Source organism: Erinaceus europaeus, chromosome 11 (assembly GCF_950295315.1).
Source record: "Erinaceus europaeus chromosome 11, mEriEur2.1, whole genome shotgun sequence".
NCBI lineage: Eukaryota > Metazoa > Chordata > Mammalia > Eulipotyphla > Erinaceidae > Erinaceus > Erinaceus europaeus.
The window spans coordinates 119,892,602-119,916,019 of NC_080172.1; the positions used below are offsets into that span (position 1 = coordinate 119,892,602).

Below are 23,418 nucleotides of genomic sequence, written 5' to 3' on the forward strand. Positions count from 1 at the left end.
GACTAGGAGGCCACACTTCAGCAGGAGAGAAAGTGACACACAGAATGAGAGAGAGAAAAAGAGAGTGCAGTGATGCTTGCCACACATGCTGCCTGGGATCAAATGCAGGACCTCCCTAGCTCAAGCCCCATGCTCCCCAGCTCCTGATCGTAATAAAGTCTTCACAGAGCGTGTGGCATCAGCACGGTGGCATCAGCAGGGTGGTGCAGGGGAAGCTGCCCCCCCCACCCCGTCGTGCTTTCACAATCTCCCCCTCTTGGCAAATCAACCTCTGTGAGCTTTGGGTGGAGCTGGATCTGTGCCATTCCCAGGCTCCCACTTCCTCATGAACTAAGCAGAACAATGACAACAACTGTGATAACAGTAACAGGCCAGGTAGGGCTGCTGTCAAGGTACATGAGGAACCTGGCAGACACTAGGTGGTCAGGGAACGCTGGCTGCAGTCCAGCCCCTGGCTGTCCACCAGGGCAACTCTGGCCCCCAGGGCTCACACCAGGCGGACCAGCAGCCGGATGTTTATGCTGGCTGGTCATGGCCCTGCCCGCCTGGGACAGGCTGAGTAAACACACCAGCACAGCCTCCCCTGCTGCTTCCCACAGACTCCGCCTCCAGAGCCTCCCCACAGATGGGTCTGGGGCTGATTTATGGCAAGATGTTCTCCACGAGTCCACACCATCTCCAGACCTGAGATGAGAGAGAGGCCGGGCTCTGGCAGGGCCTGGCTGGGCGGCACAGCCGTGGGGACTTGGGCTCCTCATGTGTAAAATGGGAATAGCAGTGGCCAGATGCCGGAGCACCTGGTTCAGGTCGCACGTTCTAAGGCTTGACCTGAGGCCCGGGCACCATGAGGACCTAGGTCAGAGCCCCTGCTCCCCACCTGCAGGGAGATGCTGCCCGAGTGGTGAAGCAGGTCTCCAGGTATCTTTCTCTCCCCTCCCTATCTCCCTCTCCCTTCTTAATTTCTCTTTCTGTCCTATCAAGTAAATAAGGAAAAGAAGAAGAAAAGATGGAGGGTGGGGCTAGACAGCGTCACGGTTATGCAAGCGTCACGGTTATGCAGACCTAGACAGCGTCACAGTTATGCAGACCTAGACAGCGTCACGGTTATGCGGACCTAGACAGCGTCACGGTTATGCGGACCTAGAGCGTCACGGTCATGCGGACCTAGACAGCGTCACGGTTGTGCAAACCTAGACAGCATCACGGTTATGCAGACCAGCTCAAAAGTCCCAGGCTCAGTCTCCTGCACCACCATAGCCAGAGCTGAGCAGTGTGCTGGTAAAAAAAAAAGAGAGAGAGAGAAAGAAAAAAAAGAAAGAAGGGAGGAAGGGAGGGAGGAAGGAAGGGAGGGAGGAAGGAAGGAAAGAAGGAAGGAAAAAGGAAGGGAAGGGAAGGGAGGGAAGGTGGCAGCCAGGAGAGGTGGATTCACAGTGCCAACCCCCAGCAACAAGCCTGGTGACGAAGTAAACGCAGGGAAACAATGGCGCCCATGCCCCCTGAGATGGTCGCGAAGGTGGTGAGGTGGCAGCAGCCAGCACACTGCCTGGCTCTGGAAGCTCTCAGACAACTTGTGTCACTGTCTTGCCGGTAGGAAGCGCTGTGTCCAGAAGCCAGTGGGATTCGGAGAGCACACCCTAAAATGAACACCAGGGAAGTCTTGGTCACACAGGGCCGAGCACTTCACAGGTCATGGCCTCTGCAGAACCCTCTGCGGAGGGAGGTGCGGCCACTCAGCTGGGGTCACAGCCTCTGAGCCGGAGGCCTTCTAGTCTGTGCTTGTCACACTCCCTCATCCTGGGGCTCAGCTGGCCTCCCTCTCTTGCTGCTCCTTCACCTGGGGAGGGTGGGGGGGCGGGGGCTTCCTGAGGTCCTGCCTGCACTGGCCCATGGGGATTCAGGGAGCTGCCTGGCGCCTGGGCTCGTGTGTGTGTGTGTGTGTGTGTGTGTGTGTGTGTGTGTGTGTGTGTGTGTGTGTGTGGACACCTTGCTGCTGCCTGGTGGAGACTTGCTGGTCTGCCCGGGGGTCAAAGCAGCTACTGACAGACACATCCTCTGTCTGTCCATGTCAGCCTCCCTCCTGCGAAACTTCCCTTATGAAATCTCCCTACAGCTGATGCTGGAGCTCTCGTCCCCCCATTCCAAAGAGGAGGGACCTGAGGCTCTTAGAGGTGATGTCATTTGCCCAGGGGCCCCAGAAATGTGTCCGTCAAGTCTGGGTCACTGACTGGGAGCCACCATCCTGGTCCTCAGCAGGCTGTTCCTTTCTCCCCAGGGAGATAAGATACCACACAAACAAGTGAACAGAAGCCAGAGCTGATAAGGACCCCAGGGAGGCCAGATAGCAGCTGGGGGCACTGAGGGAGAAGGGCCTGCCTTCCTGAGGAAGCCTCAGGACTCAGACCTCCGGCAAGCTCCCTGGAAGGGCATCTGCTGAGGTGCCAGGCTGGGCGGGCTGGCAGGCTGGTCTCGGAAACAGCTCCCCAAGTGAGCAGCCCGTCAGCTGGTGTCTGCTGTGCACCAGGCTGGCAGCTGACTTGGCAGGCCACGTCTGTCTTACTTCTGTCTCATGAAGAGAATAGTAATCATCTCAGAGAAAGAGAAACTGAGGCCAGAGGGAAGAGAGCACTTTCTCGGGATCATGACAAGGTGGGTCTATGGGGTTCCTAGCAGCCCCTTGCCGGCCTGACCCTGCCTCGCTTGGAGGGTCCAGGGTGGTGTCTCCAGGACCCTTGGCCTTTGCTCCTGCACGAGCAGTGTGGGTGGCAGCTGGGATCAGACCAGCACACTATCCTCACCTTACACACGAGGAAGCCAGGCCTGGACAGAAGCCACAGGGAGACTGACATGGGCCAGGGGTGTGTGTGGAGGGATCCAGGAAGCTCTGGGCCTCACCTCCTGAGAGTCAGAAGCAGGCCAGTACTCCCTGCCCCCTTCGCCTCCTGAAGAACACTTCACTCCCCACGACCGGGGAACCCCATGTGGAATTTGGTGGTCTGTCCTCAGCAGAAGCCCAGAGGTGCTGGCCACAGAGCTGCCATGGAAACACAGAGGATGCTCTGAGGGCAGGAGACCAATGAGGCCTTTTCACCGGGCCAGTGCAAAGGACAGGCCAAGGCCACAGCTGGGTGATGCCGAGTCCCCTCCCCCACCCCCACTCCCCACCCCAAGGTCCTGGGACTGTGACTAATTGATAACGCCCTGGTTGGTGCAAGATACAGCGAGGTGGTGCCATCTTGGCCCAGACGTCGAGAGTTGACCCAGGTACCTATGTAGGTGAGGACAGAAGAGTCCATGGACAGAGGACAGACAGAGGGAGAAGAGGTGGGGTGGTGGGTGGGCAGCTCAGCCAGAGCTGAGAAGGATGAGGGGTCCGGCTTAGCAAGTATCTACTGAGTCTCCAGGATATGCCTAGCATTGAGCAATGCCTTCCTCTAACCTGCACCACCAACAAAATAGAAAGCTCATTCCTAGGACTGAGAAACTGAAGTTAAGTGTGACTGACGGGAATGCCCAGAGCACAAGGTCAGCGTAACTGGGAGGACAGAAAGGGGACACAGGCGACCCAGGTGAAGGGGACACTGATGGACCTAAGGTTTCAACATGCCCAGAGGGCACAGCCAGAGCCACCTTCTGCCAGCTGCCAGCCAGGGAGACTCATCTCTGTCCCTCTGAGCACCACGTGGAGACAGAATAGGCAGTGACTGCTCTGTGGTGTGAGTCCAGACCTCATTCCTCATGTCCACTTGCTGGACTGTCAAATCACCTGCCTCCTCTTCAAAACAGAAATGCGAGAAGATGAGAGATAGGTCACCCGGTCGAGCACAGTTTACAACACCCAAGGACCTGGGTTCAAGCCCCAGTCATGATATGGAACACCATGCAAAGGATTTCACAAGTGGTGGAGCAGTGCTGTGGTATCTCTCCTCCTCTCTGTCTCTTCCACTCCATTAAAAAGAAGAGAGGAGTCCGCTGGAAGTGGTGGAACTGTGTGCATAACACAAATGCCCAGTGAACATGCTCTCGTGGCAAAAGCGCCAACAAGAAACCCCAGTGGTGCCATTAGCTAGCTGTCACTGTGATCTTAGGACTGTCGCTTGACCCTCGGTTTCCACCTCTGAAACAAGGGGTGTGGAGAGTGAGACCTGGACCTGCTAAGACAGAGCAGAGTGTGTCAGCTGAATGATCAGTTCAGGCTGGGCCTTCACCAGCACTAGCTGGCGTCAGGAGTAATAGACTTTAAAGATGCATGAACGTGTTAGCAAGTAGAGACAGATCAGGGTCAGGCGGTCATGCACCTGGCTAAGTAGTTGCATCACAGTGTACAAGGACCTGGGTTTAAGCCCCTGGTCCCCACCTGCAGGGGGGAAGCTTCACGAACGAGGAGGAAGGGCTGCAGGTGACTCTGTCTCTTTCCCTTGCTATCTTCCCCTCCCCTCTCAATTCCTGTCTCATCCAGTAATAAATTAATGAATATTAGAGAGAGATCAGAGTACCACTCTAGCACTTACGATGCTGCTCCTACCCTTCCTGTTTTCACTCGCACTGAACAGCAGACCCAGGGCCTTACTCTGTGGCTGAGTCTCCCCAGCCCAATGTCCTCCTCACTGGCTTCTCAGCAAGTCTCAGAGATGGGCAGAGGGCTTGTATATGAGGACACTTGTGGTAGTTGGTGACCAAGTACCAGCATTTCATCCCAGGACCATAGTTGTCAATGCCTTTCCACATGCAGGGTAGTTTTACAAAATTTTATTTTTAATTATCTCTTTCAAAATGCCAATGGCAGGGCCGGGTGGTAGCACACCTGGTTGAACGCACATGTTACAATGCACAAGGACCTGGGTTTAAGCCCCAGGTCTCCACCTGCAGGGGAAAAGCTTTGTGAGTGGTGAAGCAGGGCTGCAGGTATCTCTTAGTCTCTCTCCTCTATCTCCCCCTTCCCTCCTGATTTATGGCTGTCTCTATCCAATAATAAATAAAGATAAAAAATAAGCCAATGTCACTCACATACACACAAACTAAACCAAACCAAACAAACAACAACAACAACAACAACAACAAAACACTGGGTGCTAACCCCAGAGGACACCCTCAGTGTCCTAGACCTTCAGGCCTGAGGTGACCAGGCAGGACGGTGGCTCTCCACCAATCAACCTGCTTTCAGTCCATCTTGGCCACCAGCAAGCTGTGATGACCTGCAGGTCAAGCACCACACCTTCGGGGCTCGGTGTCCTCCTCTGTAAAAGGAGACACTGCTTTATGCCTCAAACAACTGCTTGTGATTTCAGCAGGGCAGATCCAAGAGCCTGACAGTGGAGGTTGGGGCAAAGTGCCACTGCTGCAGTGACCTGGACCAACAACGCCCAGGGAACAAGGGGCTAGCCGGTAGGTCTGTGGGTCATGGCGTCAACGCTCCCAAGCCAGGCTCCTCTGTCCCAGGGCAAGTGGGACAGGCTGCACTGTGCCCACAGGGTCAGGGAGAAGCCACCACCAGGATGACTCTGGGTGGGGAGGGATGGCCAGAGGATCTGGAGGGTGGAGGGCGTGAGCAAAGAGGACACCTGAGCCCCAACAGGGTTTGCTAGTGATTCTTCAGAGCTTCCAGCTGGGGTGGGTGTGAGGGAGTGACACAGGGAAGGAGGGGACCAGAGACTCACCCATGCCAGCTGGGGACCGAGTGGAGGCTTTACACTACGTCCCTTTGTCCACAGCAGTTCTGACCCTGGGCTACAGATGACACAGTGACACTCAGGCAGAGGAAGTGACGTGTCCAAGGTCACACTGCTGGGATGGGAGCATGATTCTGTCTGTCTTACTGTCTGTTCCCCTTGCCTCACTCCCCTTCTCACTTGACAGACACACAGATGGACAGACACACAGACTATATGAAAAGGAGGAGCAGTGCTGTCTCCCCCCCACCCCCTGCAACACATACAAGTGCGCTTACAAAGGATACAGTGTGAGCAGAGTGGCAAGTTGAATACCGGATGGCACCGGGCTCAGTGCAGTGCACTTGTCTCAGAGTTTTATGGGACTGTGCACAAGACGTGTGATGTGCTGTCACCAGATGAGGGACATGAGAGTCCGGATCACACTGTCACTTTTCTGTAAACTAAAATTGTTCTGAAACCAAATGCCAATTTAAAAAAAGGGGACTGCAAATACTTTATTTTAAAAAATTATCTGTATTGGATAAAAAAAGCCAGAAGTCAAGAGGGTACGGGGAGATAGGGAGAGAGGCAGAGAGACACCTGCAGCCCTGCTTCACCACTCACAATGCTTTCCCCCTGCAGATGGGGAGTGGGGGCTCGAACCCAGATTCTTGTGCACTGTAACATGTGCTCAGCCAGGTGCACCACCACCTGGCCCGTGTTGCAACTATGTTCACAGCTGAATTATTCACAACAGCCAAGAGTGGAAGCAGCCTAGACACCCGTCAACAGACGACTAGCTAAGGAAGATATGGGTTATACAGACAGGGATTACTGCTCTGCTATGGGGTACACAGCCCAGGGAATACAGCTCTGCCATGGGGTAAACAGTCCAGGGAATACTGCTCTGCTATAGGGTACACAGCCCAGGGAATACTGCTCTGCTATGGGGTACACAGCCCAGGGAATACTGCTCTGCTATAGGGTACACAGCTCAGGGAATACTGCTCTGCTATGGGGTACACAGTCCAGGGAATACTGCTCTGCCATGGGGTACACAGTCCAGGGAATACTGCTCTGCCATGGGGTACACAGTCCAGGGAATACTGCTCTGCCATGGGGTACACAGTCCAGGGAATACTGCTCTGCCATGGGGTACACAGCCCAGGGAATAGTGCTCTGCCATGGGGTACACAGTCCAGGGAATACTGCTCTGCCATGGGGTACACAGTCCAGGGAATACTGCTCTGCTATAGGGTACACAGTCCAGGGAATACTGCTCTGCCATGGGGTACACAGTCCAGGGAATATTGCTCTGCCATGGGGTACACAGCCCAGGGAATACTGCTCTGCCATGGGGTACACAGTCCAGGGAATACTGCTCTGCCATGGGGTACACAGTCCAGGGAATACTGCTCTGCTATGGGGTACACAGACCAGGAAATACTGCTCTGCTATGGGGTACACAGCCCAGGGAATACTGCTCTGCTATGGGGTACACAGTCCAGGGAATACAGCTCTGCCATGGTTTACACAGCCCAGGGAATACTGCTCTGCTATTGGTACACAGCCCAGGGAATACAGCTCTGCTATGGGGTACACAACCTAGGGAATACTGCTCTGCTATGGGGTACACAGCCCAGGGAATACTGCTCTGCCATGGGGTACACAGTCCAGGGAATACTGCTCTGCCATGTGGTACACAGTCCAGGGAATACTGCTCTGCCATGTGGTACACAGTCCAGGGAATACTGCTCTGCTATGGTGTACACAGTCCAGGGAATACTGCTCTGCCATGCGGTACACAGCCCAGGGAATACAGCTCTGATATAGGGTACACAGTCCAGGGAATACTGCTCTGCCATGGGGTACACAGTCCAGGGAATACTGCTCTGCCATGGGATACACAGCCCAGGGAATACTGCTCTGCCATGGGGTACACAGTCCAGGGAATACTGCTCTGCCATGGGGTACACAGTCCAGGGAATACTGCTCTGCTATGGGGTACACAGTCCAGGGAATACTGCTCTGCCATGGGGTACACAGTGCAGGGAATACTGCTCTGCCATGGGATACACAGTCCAGGGAATACTGCTCTGCTATGGGGTACACAGCCCAGGAAATACTGCTCTGCTATGGGGTACACAGCCCAGGGAATACTGCTCTGCTATGGGATACACAGTCCAGGGAATACTGCTCTGCCATGGTTTACACAGCCCAGGGAATACTGCTCTGCTATTGGTACACAGCCCAGGGAATAATGCTCTGCCATGTGGTACACAGTCCAGGGAATACTGCTGTGCTATGGTGTACACAGTCCAGGGAATACAGCTCTGACATGCAGTACACAGCCCAGGGAATACAGCTCTGATATAGGGTACAGAGTCCAGGGAATACTGGTCTGCTATGTGGTACACAGCCCAGGGAATACTGCTCTGCTATAGGGTACACAGTCCAGGGAATACAGCTCTGCTATAGTGTACACAGCCCAGGGAATACTGCTCTGCTATAGGGTACACAGCTCAGGGAATACTGCTCTGCTATGGGGTACACAGTCCAGGGAATACTGCTCTGCCATGGGGTACACAGTCCAGGGAATACTGCTCTGCCATGGGGTACACAGTCCAGGGAATACTGCTCTGCCATGGGGTACACAGTCCAGGGAATACTGCTCTGCCATGGGGTACACAGCCCAGGGAATAGTGCTCTGCCATGGGGTACACAGTCCAGGGAATACTGCTCTGCCATGGGGTATACAGTTCAGGGAATACTGCTCTGCCATGGGGTACACAGCCGAGGGAATACTGCTCTGCCATGGGGTACACAGTCCAGGGAATACTGCTCTGCCATGGGGTACACAGTCCAGAGAATACTGCTCTGCCATGGGGTACACAGTCCAGGGAATACTGCTCTGCTATGGGGTACACAGCCCAGGAAATACTGCTCTGCGATGGGGTACAAGGCCAGGGAATACTGCTCTGCTATGGGGTACACAGTCCAGGGAATACTGCTCTGCCATGGTGTACACAGTCCAGGGAATACTGCTCTGCTATTGGTACATAGCCCAGGGAATACTGCCCTGCTATGGGGTACACAGTCCAGGGAATACTGCTCTGCCATGGGGTACACAGTCCAGGGAATACTGCTCTGCTATAGGGTACACAGTCCAGGGAATACTGCTCTGCCATGGGGTACACAGTCCAGGGAATACTGCTCTGCCATGGGGTACACAGCCCAGGGAATACTGCTCTGCCATGGGGTACACAGTCCAGGGAATACTGCTCTGCCATGGGGTACACAGTCCAGGGAATACTGCTCTGCTATGGGGTACACAGCCCAGGAAATACTGCTCTGCTATGGGGTACACAGCCCAAGGAATACTGCTCTGCTATGGGGTACACAGTCCAGGAAATACAGATCTGCCATGGTTTACACAGCCCAGGGAATACTGCTCTGCTATTGGTACACAGCCCAGGGAATACAGCTATGCTATGGGGTACACAGTCCAGGGAATACAACTCTGCCTATGGGGTACACAGCCCAGGGAATACTGCTCTGCTATGGGGTACACAGTCCAGGGAATACTGCTCTGCCATGGGGTACACAGTCCAGGGAATACTGCTCTGCCATGTGGTACACAGTCCAGGGAATACTGCTCTGCTATGGTGTACACAGTCCAGGGAATACTGCTCTGCCATGCGGTACACAGCCCAGGGAATACTGCTCTGATATAGGGTACACAGTCCAGGGAATACTGCTCTGCTATGGGGTACACAGCCCAGGGAATACAGCTCTGCTATAGGGTACACAGTCCAGGGGATACAGCTTTGCTATAGGGTGCACAGCCCAGGGAATACTCTCTGCCATGGGGTACACAGCCCAGGGAATACTGCTCTGCCATGGGGTACACAGTCCAGGGAATACTGCTCTGCCATGGGGTACACAGCCAAGGGAATACTGCTCTGCCATGTGGTACACAGCCCAGGGAATACTGCTCTGCTATAGGGTACACAGCCCAGGGAATACTGCTCTGCTATGGGGTACAGAGCACAGGAAATACTGCTCTGCTATGGGGTACAGAGCACAGGGAATACTGCTCTGCCATGGGGTACACAGTCCGGGGAATACTGCTCTGCCATGGGGTACACAGTCCAGGGAATACTGCTCTGCCATGGGGTACACAGTGAAGGGAATACTGCTCTGCCATGGGGTACACAGTCCAGGGAATACTGCTCTGCCATGGGGTACACAGTCCAGGGAATACTGCTCTGCCATGGGGTACACAGTCCAGGGAATACTGCTCTGCTATGTGTACACAGCCCAGGAAATACTGCTCTGCTATGGGGTACACAGCCCAGGGAATACTGCTCTGCTATGGGGTACACAGTCCAGGAAATACTGCTCTGCCATGGTTTACACAGCCCAGGGAATACTGCTCTGCTATTGGTACACAGCCCAGGGAATACAGCTCTGCTATGAGGTACACAGTCCAGAGAATACAGCTCTGCTATGGGGTACACAGCCCAGGGAATACTGCTCTGCTATGGGGTACACAGCCCAGGGAATACTGCTCTGCCATGGGGTACACAGTCCAGGGAATACTGCTCTGCCATGTGGTACACAGTCCAGGGAATACTGCTCTGCTATGGTGTACACAGTCCAGGGAATACTGCTCTGCCATGCGGTACACAGCCCAGGGAATACTGCTCTGATATAGGGTACACAGTCCAGGGAATACTGCTCTGCTATGGGGTACACAGCCCAGGGAATACTGCTCTGCTATAGGGTACACAGTCCAGGGAATACAGCTCTGATATAGGGTACACAGCCCAGGGAATACTCTCTGCCATGGGGTACACAGCCCAGGGAATACTGCTCTGCTATGGGGTACACAGCCCAGGGAATACTGCTCTGCTATGGGGTACACAGTCCAGGGAATACTGCTCTGCCATGGGGTACACAGTGCAGGGAATACTGCTCTGCCATGGGATACACAGTCCAGGGAATACTGCTCTGCTATGGGGTACACAGCCCAGGAAATACTGCTCTGCTATGGGGTACACAGCCCAGGGAATACTGCTCTGCTATGGGATACACAGTCCAGGGAATACTGCTCTGCCATGGTTTACACAGCCCAGGGAATACTGCTCTGCTATTGGTACACAGCCCAGGGAATAATGCTCTGCCATGTGGTACACAGTCCAGGGAATACTGCTGTGCTATGGTGTACACAGTCCAGGGAATACAGCTCTGACATGCAGTACACAGCCCAGGGAATACAGCTCTGATATAGGGTACAGAGTCCAGGGAATACTGGTCTGCTATGTGGTACACAGCCCAGGGAATACTGCTCTGCTATAGGGTACACAGTCCAGGGAATACAGCTCTGCTATAGTGTACACAGCCCAGGGAATACTGCTCTGCTATAGGGTACACAGCTCAGGGAATACTGCTCTGCTATGGGGTACACAGTCCAGGGAATACTGCTCTGCCATGGGGTACACAGTCCAGGGAATACTGCTCTGCCATGGGGTACACAGTCCAGGGAATACTGCTCTGCCATGGGGTACACAGTCCAGGGAATACTGCTCTGCCATGGGGTACACAGCCCAGGGAATAGTGCTCTGCCATGGGGTACACAGTCCAGGGAATACTGCTCTGCCATGGGGTATACAGTTCAGGGAATACTGCTCTGCCATGGGGTACACAGCCGAGGGAATACTGCTCTGCCATGGGGTACACAGTCCAGGGAATACTGCTCTGCCATGGGGTACACAGTCCAGAGAATACTGCTCTGCCATGGGGTACACAGTCCAGGGAATACTGCTCTGCTATGGGGTACACAGCCCAGGAAATACTGCTCTGCGATGGGGTACAAGGCCAGGGAATACTGCTCTGCTATGGGGTACACAGTCCAGGGAATACTGCTCTGCCATGGTGTACACAGTCCAGGGAATACTGCTCTGCTATTGGTACATAGCCCAGGGAATACTGCCCTGCTATGGGGTACACAGTCCAGGGAATACTGCTCTGCCATGGGGTACACAGTCCAGGGAATACTGCTCTGCTATAGGGTACACAGTCCAGGGAATACTGCTCTGCCATGGGGTACACAGTCCAGGGAATACTGCTCTGCCATGGGGTACACAGCCCAGGGAATACTGCTCTGCCATGGGGTACACAGTCCAGGGAATACTGCTCTGCCATGGGGTACACAGTCCAGGGAATACTGCTCTGCTATGGGGTACACAGCCCAGGAAATACTGCTCTGCTATGGGGTACACAGCCCAAGGAATACTGCTCTGCTATGGGGTACACAGTCCAGGAAATACAGATCTGCCATGGTTTACACAGCCCAGGGAATACTGCTCTGCTATTGGTACACAGCCCAGGGAATACAGCTATGCTATGGGGTACACAGTCCAGGGAATACAACTCTGCCTATGGGGTACACAGCCCAGGGAATACTGCTCTGCTATGGGGTACACAGTCCAGGGAATACTGCTCTGCCATGGGGTACACAGTCCAGGGAATACTGCTCTGCCATGTGGTACACAGTCCAGGGAATACTGCTCTGCTATGGTGTACACAGTCCAGGGAATACTGCTCTGCCATGCGGTACACAGCCCAGGGAATACTGCTCTGATATAGGGTACACAGTCCAGGGAATACTGCTCTGCTATGGGGTACACAGCCCAGGGAATACAGCTCTGCTATAGGGTACACAGTCCAGGGGATACAGCTTTGCTATAGGGTGCACAGCCCAGGGAATACTCTCTGCCATGGGGTACACAGCCCAGGGAATACTGCTCTGCCATGGGGTACACAGTCCAGGGAATACTGCTCTGCCATGGGGTACACAGCCAAGGGAATACTGCTCTGCCATGTGGTACACAGCCCAGGGAATACTGCTCTGCTATAGGGTACACAGCCCAGGGAATACTGCTCTGCTATGGGGTACAGAGCACAGGAAATACTGCTCTGCTATGGGGTACAGAGCACAGGGAATACTGCTCTGCCATGGGGTACACAGTCCGGGGAATACTGCTCTGCCATGGGGTACACAGTCCAGGGAATACTGCTCTGCCATGGGGTACACAGTGAAGGGAATACTGCTCTGCCATGGGGTACACAGTCCAGGGAATACTGCTCTGCCATGGGGTACACAGTCCAGGGAATACTGCTCTGCCATGGGGTACACAGTCCAGGGAATACTGCTCTGCTATGTGTACACAGCCCAGGAAATACTGCTCTGCTATGGGGTACACAGCCCAGGGAATACTGCTCTGCTATGGGGTACACAGTCCAGGAAATACTGCTCTGCCATGGTTTACACAGCCCAGGGAATACTGCTCTGCTATTGGTACACAGCCCAGGGAATACAGCTCTGCTATGAGGTACACAGTCCAGAGAATACAGCTCTGCTATGGGGTACACAGCCCAGGGAATACTGCTCTGCTATGGGGTACACAGCCCAGGGAATACTGCTCTGCCATGGGGTACACAGTCCAGGGAATACTGCTCTGCCATGTGGTACACAGTCCAGGGAATACTGCTCTGCTATGGTGTACACAGTCCAGGGAATACTGCTCTGCCATGCGGTACACAGCCCAGGGAATACTGCTCTGATATAGGGTACACAGTCCAGGGAATACTGCTCTGCTATGGGGTACACAGCCCAGGGAATACTGCTCTGCTATAGGGTACACAGTCCAGGGAATACAGCTCTGATATAGGGTACACAGCCCAGGGAATACTCTCTGCCATGGGGTACACAGCCCAGGGAATACTGCTCTGCTATGGGGTACACAGCCCAGGGAATACTGCTCTGCTATGGGGTACACAGCGCAGGGAATACTGCTGTGCTATAGGGTACACAGCCCAGGGAATACTCTCTGCCATGGGGTACACAGCCAAGGGAATACTGCTCTGCCATGGGGTACACAACCGAGGGAATACTGCTCTGCCATGGGGTACACAGTCCAGGGAATACTGCTCTGCCATGGGGTACACAGTCCAGGGAATACTGCTCTGCCATGGGATACACAGTCCAGGGAATACTGCTCTGCTATGGGGTACACAGCCCAGGAAATACTGCTCTGCTATGGGGTACACAGCCCAGGGAATACTGCTCTGCTATGGGATACACAGTCCAGGGAATACTGCTCTGCCATGGTTTACACAGCCCAGGGAATACTGCTCTGCTATTGGTACACAGCCCAGGGAATAATGCTCTGCCATGTGGTACACAGTCCAGGGAATACTGCTGTGCTATGGTGTACACAGTCCAGGGAATACTGCTCTGCCATGCGGTACACAGCCCAGGGAATACAGCTCTGATATAGGGTACAGAGTCCAGGGAATACTGGTCTGCTATGGGGTACACAGCCCAGGGAATACTGCTCTGCTATAGGGTACACAGTCCAGGGAATACAGCTCTGCTATAGTGTACACAGCCCAGGGAATACTGCTCTGCCATGCGGTACACAGTCCAGGGAATACTGCTCTGCTATAGGGTACACAGTCCAGGGAATACTGCTCTGCCATGGGGTACACAGTCCAGGGAATACTGCTCTGCCATGGGGTACACAACCCAGGGAATACTGCTCCGCCATGGGGTACACAGTCCAGGTAATACTGCTCTGCCATGGGGTACACAGTCCAGGGAATACTGCTCTGCTATGGGGTACACAACCCAGGAAATACTGCTCTGCTATGGGGTACACAGCCCAGGGAATACTTCTTTGCCATGCGGTACACAGTCCAGGGAATACTGCTCTGCCATGGGGTACACAGTCCAGGGAATACTGCTCTGCCATGGGGTACACAGTCCAGGGAATACTGCTCTGCCATGGGGTACACAGTCCAGGGAATACTGCTCTGCTATAGGGTACACAGTCCAGGGAATACTGCTCTGCCATGGGGTACACAGTCCAGGGAATACTGCTCTGCCATGGGGTACACAGTCCAGGGAATACTGCTCTGCTATGGGGTACACAGCCCAGGAAATACTGCTCTGCTATGGGGTACACAGCCCAGGGAATACTGCTCTGCTATGGGGTACACAGTCCAGGGAATACAGCTCTGCCATGGTTTACACAGCCCAGGGAATACTGCTCTGCTATTGGTACACAGCCCAGGGAATACAGCTCTGCTATGGGGTACACAGCCTAGGGAATACTGCTCTGCTATGGGGTACACAGCCCAGGGAATACTGCTCTGCCATGGGGTACACAGTCCAGGGAATACTGCTCTGCCATGTGGTACACAGTCCAGGGAATACTGCTCTGCTATGGTGTACACAGTCCAGGGAATACTGCTCTGCCATGCGGTACACAGCCCAGGGAATACAGCTCTGATATAGGGTATTCAGTCCAGGGAATACTGCTCTGCCATGGGGTACACAGTCCAGGGAATACTGCTCTGCCATGGGATACACAGCCCAGGGAATACTGCTCTGCCATGGGGTACACAGTCCAGGGAATACTGCTCTGCCATGGGGTACACAGTCCAGGGAATACTGCTCTGCTATGGGGTACACAGTCCAGGGAATACTGCTCTGCCATGGGGTACACAGTCCAGGGAATACTGCTCTGCCATGGGGTACACAGTCCAGGGAATACTGCTCTGCCATGGGATACACAGTCCAGGGAATACTGCTCTGCTATGGGGTACACAGCCCAGGAAATACTGCTCTGCTATGGGGTACACAGCCCAGGGAATACTGCTCTGCTATGGGATACACAGTCCAGGGAATACTGCTCTGCCATGGTTTACACAGCCCAGGGAATACTGCTCTGCTATTGGTACACAGCCCAGGGAATAATGCTCTGCCATGTGGTACACAGTCCAGGGAATACTGCTGTGCTATGGTGTACACAGTCCAGGGAATAATGCTCTGACATGCGGTACACAGCCCAGGGAATACAGCTCTGATATAGGGTACAGAGTCCAGGGAATACTGCTCTGCTATGGGGTACACAGCCCAGGGAATACTGCTCTGCTATAGGGTACACAGTCCAGGGAATACAGCTCTGCTATAGTGTACACAGCCCAGGGAATACTGCTCTGCCATGGGGTACACAGTCCAGGGAATACTGCTCTGCTATAGGGTACACAGTCCAGGGAATACTGCTCTGCCATGGGGTACACAGTCCAGGGAATACTGCTCTGCCATGGGGTACACAACCCAGGGAATACTGCTCCGCCATGGGGTACACAGTCCAGGGAATACTGCTCTGCCATGGGGTACACAGTCCAGGGAATACTGCTCTGCTATGGGGTACACAACCCAGGAAATACTGCTCTGCTATGGGCTACACAGCCCAGGGAATACTGCTCTGCCATGCGGTACACAGTCCAGGGAATACTGCTCTGCCATGGGGTACACAGTCCAGGGAATACTGCTCTGCCATGGGGTACACAGTCCAGGGAATACTGCTCTGCCATGGGGTACACAGTCCAGGGAATACTGCTCTGCTATAGGGTACACAGTCCAGGGAATACTGCTCTGCCATGGGGTACACAGTCCAGGGAATACTGCTCTGCCATGGGGTACACAGCCCAGGGAATACTGCTCTGCCATGGGGTACACAGTCCAGGGAATACTGCTCTGCCATGGGGTACACAGTCCAGGGAATACTGCTCTGCTATGGGGTACACAGCCCAGGAAATACTGCTCTGCTATGGGGTACACAGCCCAGGGAATACTGCTCTGCTATGGGGTACACAGTCCAGGGAATACAGCTCTGCCATGGTTTACACAGCCCAGGGAATACTGCTCTGCTATTGGTACACAGCCCAGGGAATACAGCTCTGCTATGGGGTACGCAGCCCAGGGAATACTGCTCTGCTATGGGGTACACAGCCCAGGGAATACTGCTCTGCCATGGGGTACACAGTCCAGGGAATACTGCTCTGCCATGTGGTACACAGTCCAGGGAATACTGCTCTGCTATGGTGTACACAGTCCAGGGAATACTGCTCTGCCATGCGGTACACAGCCCAGGGAATACAGCTCTGATATAGGGTACACAGTCCAGGGAATACTGCTCTGCCATGGGGTACACAGTCCAGGGAATACTGCTCTGCCATGGGATACACAACCCAGGGAATACTGCTCTGCCATGGGGTACACAGTCCAGGGAATACTGCTCTGCCATGGGGTACACAGTCCAGGGAATACTGCTCTGCTATGGGGTACACAGTCCAGGGAATACTGCTCTGCCATGGGGTACACAGTCCAGGGAATACTGCTCTGCCATGGGGTACACAGTCCAGGGAATACTGCTCTGCCATGGGATACACAGTCCAGGGAATACTGCTCTGCTATGGGGTACACAGCCCAGGAAATACTGCTCTGCTATGGGGTACACAGCCCAGGGAATACTGCTCTGCTATGGGATACACAGTCCAGGGAATACTGCTCTGCCATGGTTTACACAGCCCAGGGAATACTCCTCTGCTATTGGTACACAGCCCAGGGAATAATGCTCTGCCATGTGGTACACAGTCCAGGGAATACTGCTGTGCTATGGTGTACACAGTCCAGGGAATACTGCTCTGCCATGCGGTACACAGCCCAGGGAATACAGCTCTGATATAGGGTACAGAGTCCAGGGAATACTGCTCTGCTATGGGGTACACAGCCCAGGGAATACTTCTGCTATGGGGTACACAGCCCAGGGAATACTGCTCTGCCATGGGGTACACAGTCCAGGGAATACTGCTCTGCCATGTGGTACACAGTCCAGGGAATACTGCTCTGCTATGGTGTACACAGCCCAGGGAATACTGCTCTGCCATGTGGTACACAGCCCAGGGAATACTGCTCTGCCATGTGGTACACAGCCCAGGGAATACTGCTCTGCCATGTGGTACACAGCCCAGGGAATACTGCTCTGCTATAGGGTACACAGCCCAGGGAATACTGCTCTGCTATGGGGTACACAGTACAGGGAATACTGCTCTGCCATGGGGTACACAGCCCAGGGAATACTGCTCTGCCATGTGGTACACAGCCCAGGGAATACTGCTCTGCTATAGGGTACACAGCCCAGGGAATACTGCTCTGCTATGGGGTACACAGTACAGGGAATACTGCTCTGCCATGGGGTACACAGCCCAGGGAATACTGCTCTGCCATGGGGTACACAGTCCAGGGAATACTGCTCTGCCATGGGGTACACAGTCCTGGGAATACTGCTCTGCCATGGGGTACACAGTCCAGGGAATACTGCTCTACCATGGGGTACACAGCCCAGGGAATACTGCTATGCCATGGGGTACACAGTCCAGGGAATACTGCTCTGCCATGGGGTACACAGCCCAGGGAATACTGCTCTGCCATGGGGTACACAGTCCAGGGAATACTGCTCTGCCATGGGGTACACAGTCCAGGGAATACTGCTCTGCTATGGGGTACACAGCCCAGGGAATACTGCTCTGCTATGGGGTACACAGCCCAGGGAATACTGCTCTGCTATGGGGTACACAGTCCAGGGAATACTGCTCTGCCATGGTTTACACAGCCCAGGGAATACTGCTCTGCTATTGGTACACAGCCCAGGGAATACAGCTCTGCTATGGGGTACACAGTCCAGGGAATACAGCTCTGCTATGGGGTACACAGCCCAGGGAATACTGCTCTGCTATGGGGTACACAGCCCAGGGAATACTCCTCTGCCATGGGGTACACAGCCCAGGGAATACTGCTCTTCCATGGGGTACACAGCCCAGGGAATACTGCTCTGCTATTGGTACACAGCCCAGGGAATACAGCTCTGCTATGGGGTACACAGTCCAGGGAATACAGCTCTGCTATGGGGTACACAGTCCAGGGAATACTGCTCTGCTATGGGGTACACAGCCCTGGGAATACTGCTCTGCTATAGGGTACACAGTCCAGGGAATACAGCTCTGCTATAGGGTACACAGCGCAGGGAATACTCTCTGCCATGGGGTACACAGCCCAGGGAATACTGCTCTGCCATGGGGTACACAGTCCAGGGAATACTTCTCTGCCATGGGGTACACAGTCCAGGGAATACTGCTCTGCTATGGGGTACACAGCCCAGGGAATACTGCTCTTCCATGGGGTACACAGCCCAGGGAATACTGCTCTGCCATGGGGTACACAGCCCAGGGAATACTGCTCTGCCATGGGGTACACAGCCCAGGGAATACTGCTCTGCTATGGGGTACACAGTCCAGGGAATACTGCTCTGCTATGGGGTACACAGTCCAGGGAATACAGCTCTGCTATGGGGTACACAGCCCAGGGAATACTGCTCTGCTATGGGGTACACAGCCCAGGGAATACTGCTCTGCCATGGGGTACACAGTACAGGGAATACTGCTCTGCCATGGGGTACACAGTCCAGGGAATACTGCTCTGCTATGGGGTACACAGTCCAGGGAATACTGCTCTGTCATGCGGTACACAGCCCAGGGAATACTGCTCTGATATAGGGTACACAGTCCAGGGAATACTGCTCTGCTATGGGGTTCACAGCCCAGGGAATTCTGCTCTGCTATAGGGTACACAGTCCAGGGAATACAGCTCTGCTATAGGGTACACAGCCCAGGGAATATTCTCTGCCATGGGGTACACAGCCCAGGGAATACTGCTCTGCTATAGGGTACACAGCCCAGGGAATACAGCTCTGGTATAGGGTACACAGCCCAGGGAAAACTATCTGCCATGTGATACACAGCCCAGGGAATACTGCTCTGCTATAGGGTACACAGCCCAGGGAATACTCTCTGCCATGGGGTAAACAGTCCAGGGAATACTGTTCTGCCATAGGGTACACAGTCCAGGGAATACTGCTCTGCTATAGGGTACACAGCCCAGGGAATACAGCTCTGCTATGGGGTACACCGTCCAGGGAATACTGCTCTGCCATGGGGTACACAGCCAAGGGAATACTCTCTGCCATATGGTACATAGCCCAGAGAATACTGCTCTGCTATAGGGTACACAGCCCAGGGAATACTGCTCTGCTATGGGGCACACAGCCCAGGGAATACTGCTCTGCTATGGGGTACACAGCGCAGGGAATACTGCTGTGCTATAGGGTACATAGCCCAGGGAATACTGCTCTGCTATGGGGTACAGAGTCCAGGGAATGCTGCTCTGCCATGGGGTACACAGCCCAGGGAATACTGCTCTGCCATGGGGTACACAGTCCAGGGAATACTGCTCTGCCATGGTTTACACAGCCCAGGGAATACTGCTCTGCCATGGGGTACACAGTCCAGGGAATACTGCTCTGCCATGGGGTACACAGCCCAGGGAATACAGCTCTGCTATGGGGTACACTGTCCAGGGAATACTGCTCTGCCCTGGGGTACACAGTCCAGGGAATACTGCTCTGCTATGGGGTACACAGTCCAGGAAATACTGCTATGCCATGGGGTACACAGTCCAGGGAATACTGCTCTGCTATGGGGTACGCAGCCCAGGGAATACAGCTCTGCTATGGGGTACACAGTCCAGGGAATACTGCTCTGCCATGGGGTACACAGTCCAGGGAATACTGCTCTGCCATGGGGTACACAGCCCAGGGAATACTGCTCTGCCACGGGGTACACAGCCCAGGGAATACTGCTCTGCCATGGGGTACACAGCCCAGGGAATACTGCTCTGCCATGGGGTACACAGTCCAGGGAATACTGCTCTGCCATGGGGTACACAGCCCAGGGAATACTGCCCTGCTATGGGGTACACAGTCCAGGGAATACTGCTCTGCCATGGGGTACACAGTCCAGGGAATACTGCTTTGCCATGGGGTACACTGTCCAGGGAATACTGCTATGCCATGGGGTACACAGTCCAGGGAATACTGCTCTGCTATGGGGTACACAGCCCAGGGAATACTGCTCTGCTATGGGGTACACAGTCCAGGGAATACTGCTATGCCATGGGGTACACAGTCCAGGGAATACTGCTCTGCCATGTGGTACACAGCCCAGGGAATACTGCTCTGCCATTTGGTACACAGCCCAGGAAATACTGCTCTGCTATAGGGTACACAGTCCAGGGAATACAGCTCTGCTATAGGGTACACAGTCCAGGGAATACTCTCTGCCATGGGGTACACAGTCCAGGGAATACTGCTCTGACATGGGGTACACAGCCCAGGGAATACTGCTCTGCCATGGGGTACACAGCCCAGGGAATACTGCTCTGCCATGTGGTACACAGCCCAGGGAATACTGCTCTGCTATAGGGTACACAGCCCAGGGAATACTGCTGGCTGCCGACACTGCTCTTTGGGACAGAATGTGTGAGGACATACCATGTGTGAGAGCCATGTGCAGCCCAGCCCTACCACAGTGAAGGGAGCTCTGGCACTGCTGTCTTTCCAGTTTCTCTTTCTCTCTGCACCCAGCACAAAAAGAGGTGGGGTAGGAGTCTGGGCGTGTTGTCACCTGGCAAAGAGCATATGCTACAAACAGTGGAGGGCGACGAAAGGTGTCTTTCTCCTTAAAATATATCTTTGTATATTTATTTATTTTGGAGAGAAACAGAGAAATTGAGAGGGAAGAGGGAGGTAGAGGAAGAGAAACACAGGCAACACTGTCTCACCACTTATGAAGCTTCTCCCCTGAAGGTGGGGCCAGGGGCTTGAACCTAGGTCCTTGTGCAATGCAACATGTGCACTCAACCAGCGGCACCAATGCCCAGTCCCCCTCTCTCTTTCTCTATCTCCCCCACACCTCCTTATTTCTGTCTCTATCCAATAAATAAAAGAATAAAGTATTTTTCAGAAGTTCTTCACTGGAAGCCCTTGGCCATCAGGCATGAGGTCCTAAGTGCAATCTCTGACTTTATATGTGCTGGAGTGATGCTCTGGTTGTCTCCCTCTCATAGACAAATGAGTCTTTTAGAAAGTCTTTGCTGGTGTCTCACTTAAAATCTATTAAAATTCATGCCAATTCTGCACTCCATTCCCAAATAGGATCTTCTAATTTTACTATATGTTAAAGAAGAACTCATAACATTCCCCAGGGAGATCTTGTGTGCTGGTATGAAATTGCCAAATAGAAAAATTGAGCAGGAAACTCCAAGTGTGGATAAGCTGGCTTGGGGAGAAGGGGGAGGAGGAGGGGGAGCCCCCAGGAGCAGCCCTGCTGAAGCAGGAAAGAAGGAAAGGCTCCCGGTGTCATGGCTGGGGGGCTCCAGCCCGGGGGTCCCGTCCTTCATTTGCTGTTTTCTTTTCTTCGTGGATAAATGTGCCGAGTGTGTGCCGGCACTGCTACAGGAGGACACAGGGACAGCAGTGCGAGGACACAAGTCCATGGGAGGCAGTGGCAGTGGGGCAGGGGAGCCTTCCGTGGGGCTAGAGAAGCCTGACTCTCAGGAGACCAGACTGTCCGGCTAATGTCTCCTCGTCCATCTCATGAGCAGAGGTGGTGATTCATTCGCCCTGCTCCACAGGTGAGAAAGGGAACTCCGGAGAGGTGGCGCATGTCCTTAAGGTCACCGAGGAAGTGATGGGGGCTGGGTGATGGTGTGCCTGGTTGAGTGCACAAGTAACCACGCTCAAGGACCTGAGTTCAAGCCCCCAGGCCCCATCTGCAGGGGGGAAGCTTCATGAGTTGTGAAGCAGGGTGGCAGGTGTCTCTGTCTCTCTCCCTCTCTCGATTTCTGGCTGTCTCTATCCAATAAATAAATAAAATAGTAAAAAAAAAAGGAAATGATGGGGACAGGTGGGAGGCCTATCAGTAGTCTCTCTCTAGGAGAAAGGCCAGGAGACCCCTGTACCCTGGCCCCAGCCCCGTTCCTCAGGCCCTGGCAGACATCACTGATTGACTGATCCATCACCCCTCTCCCTCTCTCTCCTGCTCAAGGTAGACTTCCAGATCCTCACAACTGCCACTCTCAGTCAATAGAGGTTGGCACAAGACTCTGGAGGGGACTCAGGCGAAGAAGACTGGTGTGTATGTGTGTGGGGTGTGTTCAAGGAAAACTCGGTTATGTCCACCCTACACACAAGCTCTGTGTGTTACTGTGTTGCTGGGGCCTTGTGCAAGTGCGAGTTCACCACTCCAGGTCCACTTTTTCTGCTGGAGACAGACAGACTGACAGACACTGGAGCTTCACCCGGTCCCATCACGGCAGTCCCGTGGTGCCAGTGCTGGAAACTGGGCTGTGCACATGGCCAGGAAGGCAGCCTGTCAGATGGGCCGTCTCTCTGCCCTCCTCCCTCCCCACACTAAACTTGATCAAGTGTGATGGATGGACAGGGCAGGTGGACCAAGGTCCCCTGAGCAGGCAGAAGGGGGACACAGATGGCCATCTCTGGTGGAGGAGGGGACCCTCCTTCCATGCGACCCAGCACTGTTCTGTCCAGGTGACCCGGTCGTTGTCAAGGGTCTGTCTGCTCCCAACAATGGCCATCGTGGGCTGTCTCCACTGTGGTGATGGTGCTCTTCAGAGCTGTGACACAAGTCTGGAGGGGACCAAAAGGGGTGTCACTTCCCCGCATGAAGAGAAGCACTTGGGTTAAGATCTGACTCACTCTCCCCAGATGGGGCCTGGGTCAGGCTGAGTCAGGCTGGAGGCGCCCCGGGTCACCCAGCCGCCCACTTGTACTGGCTGGGAGGGCTCGGGGGCCCAGGAGGGCAGGGGACAGTCAGGCCTGGGTGGCAGAGACAAGTGTGCCCACTCTCCTGACCCAGCTTCGAGGGGCACTGGGCGCCAGCCATCCAGCCCTGCTCAAAGGGAACAGGATGGAGAGGAGACAGGGGGTCCTCTGGACTT

General features: G+C 54.2%; 1 protein-coding gene across 3 annotated transcripts in view; it reads right to left on the minus strand.

Moving 5' to 3' along the window:
* Positions 1-23,418, minus strand: part of ECE1 (endothelin converting enzyme 1) — a 162,282-nt gene that overhangs the window by 108,069 nt on the left and 30,795 nt on the right. The window contains exon 1 of one of the 3 annotated variants that reach the window (XM_060200870.1): positions 5,655-5,673. The exons of the other annotated variants lie outside the window; for them this stretch is intronic. Coding sequence (XP_060056853.1) covers positions 5,655-5,658 — 4 coding nt within the window. The 5' untranslated portion in view covers positions 5,659-5,673. Of the gene's footprint in view, positions 1-5,654; positions 5,674-23,418 lie in introns of those variants that run through there. 3 annotated transcript variants of the gene reach the window in all.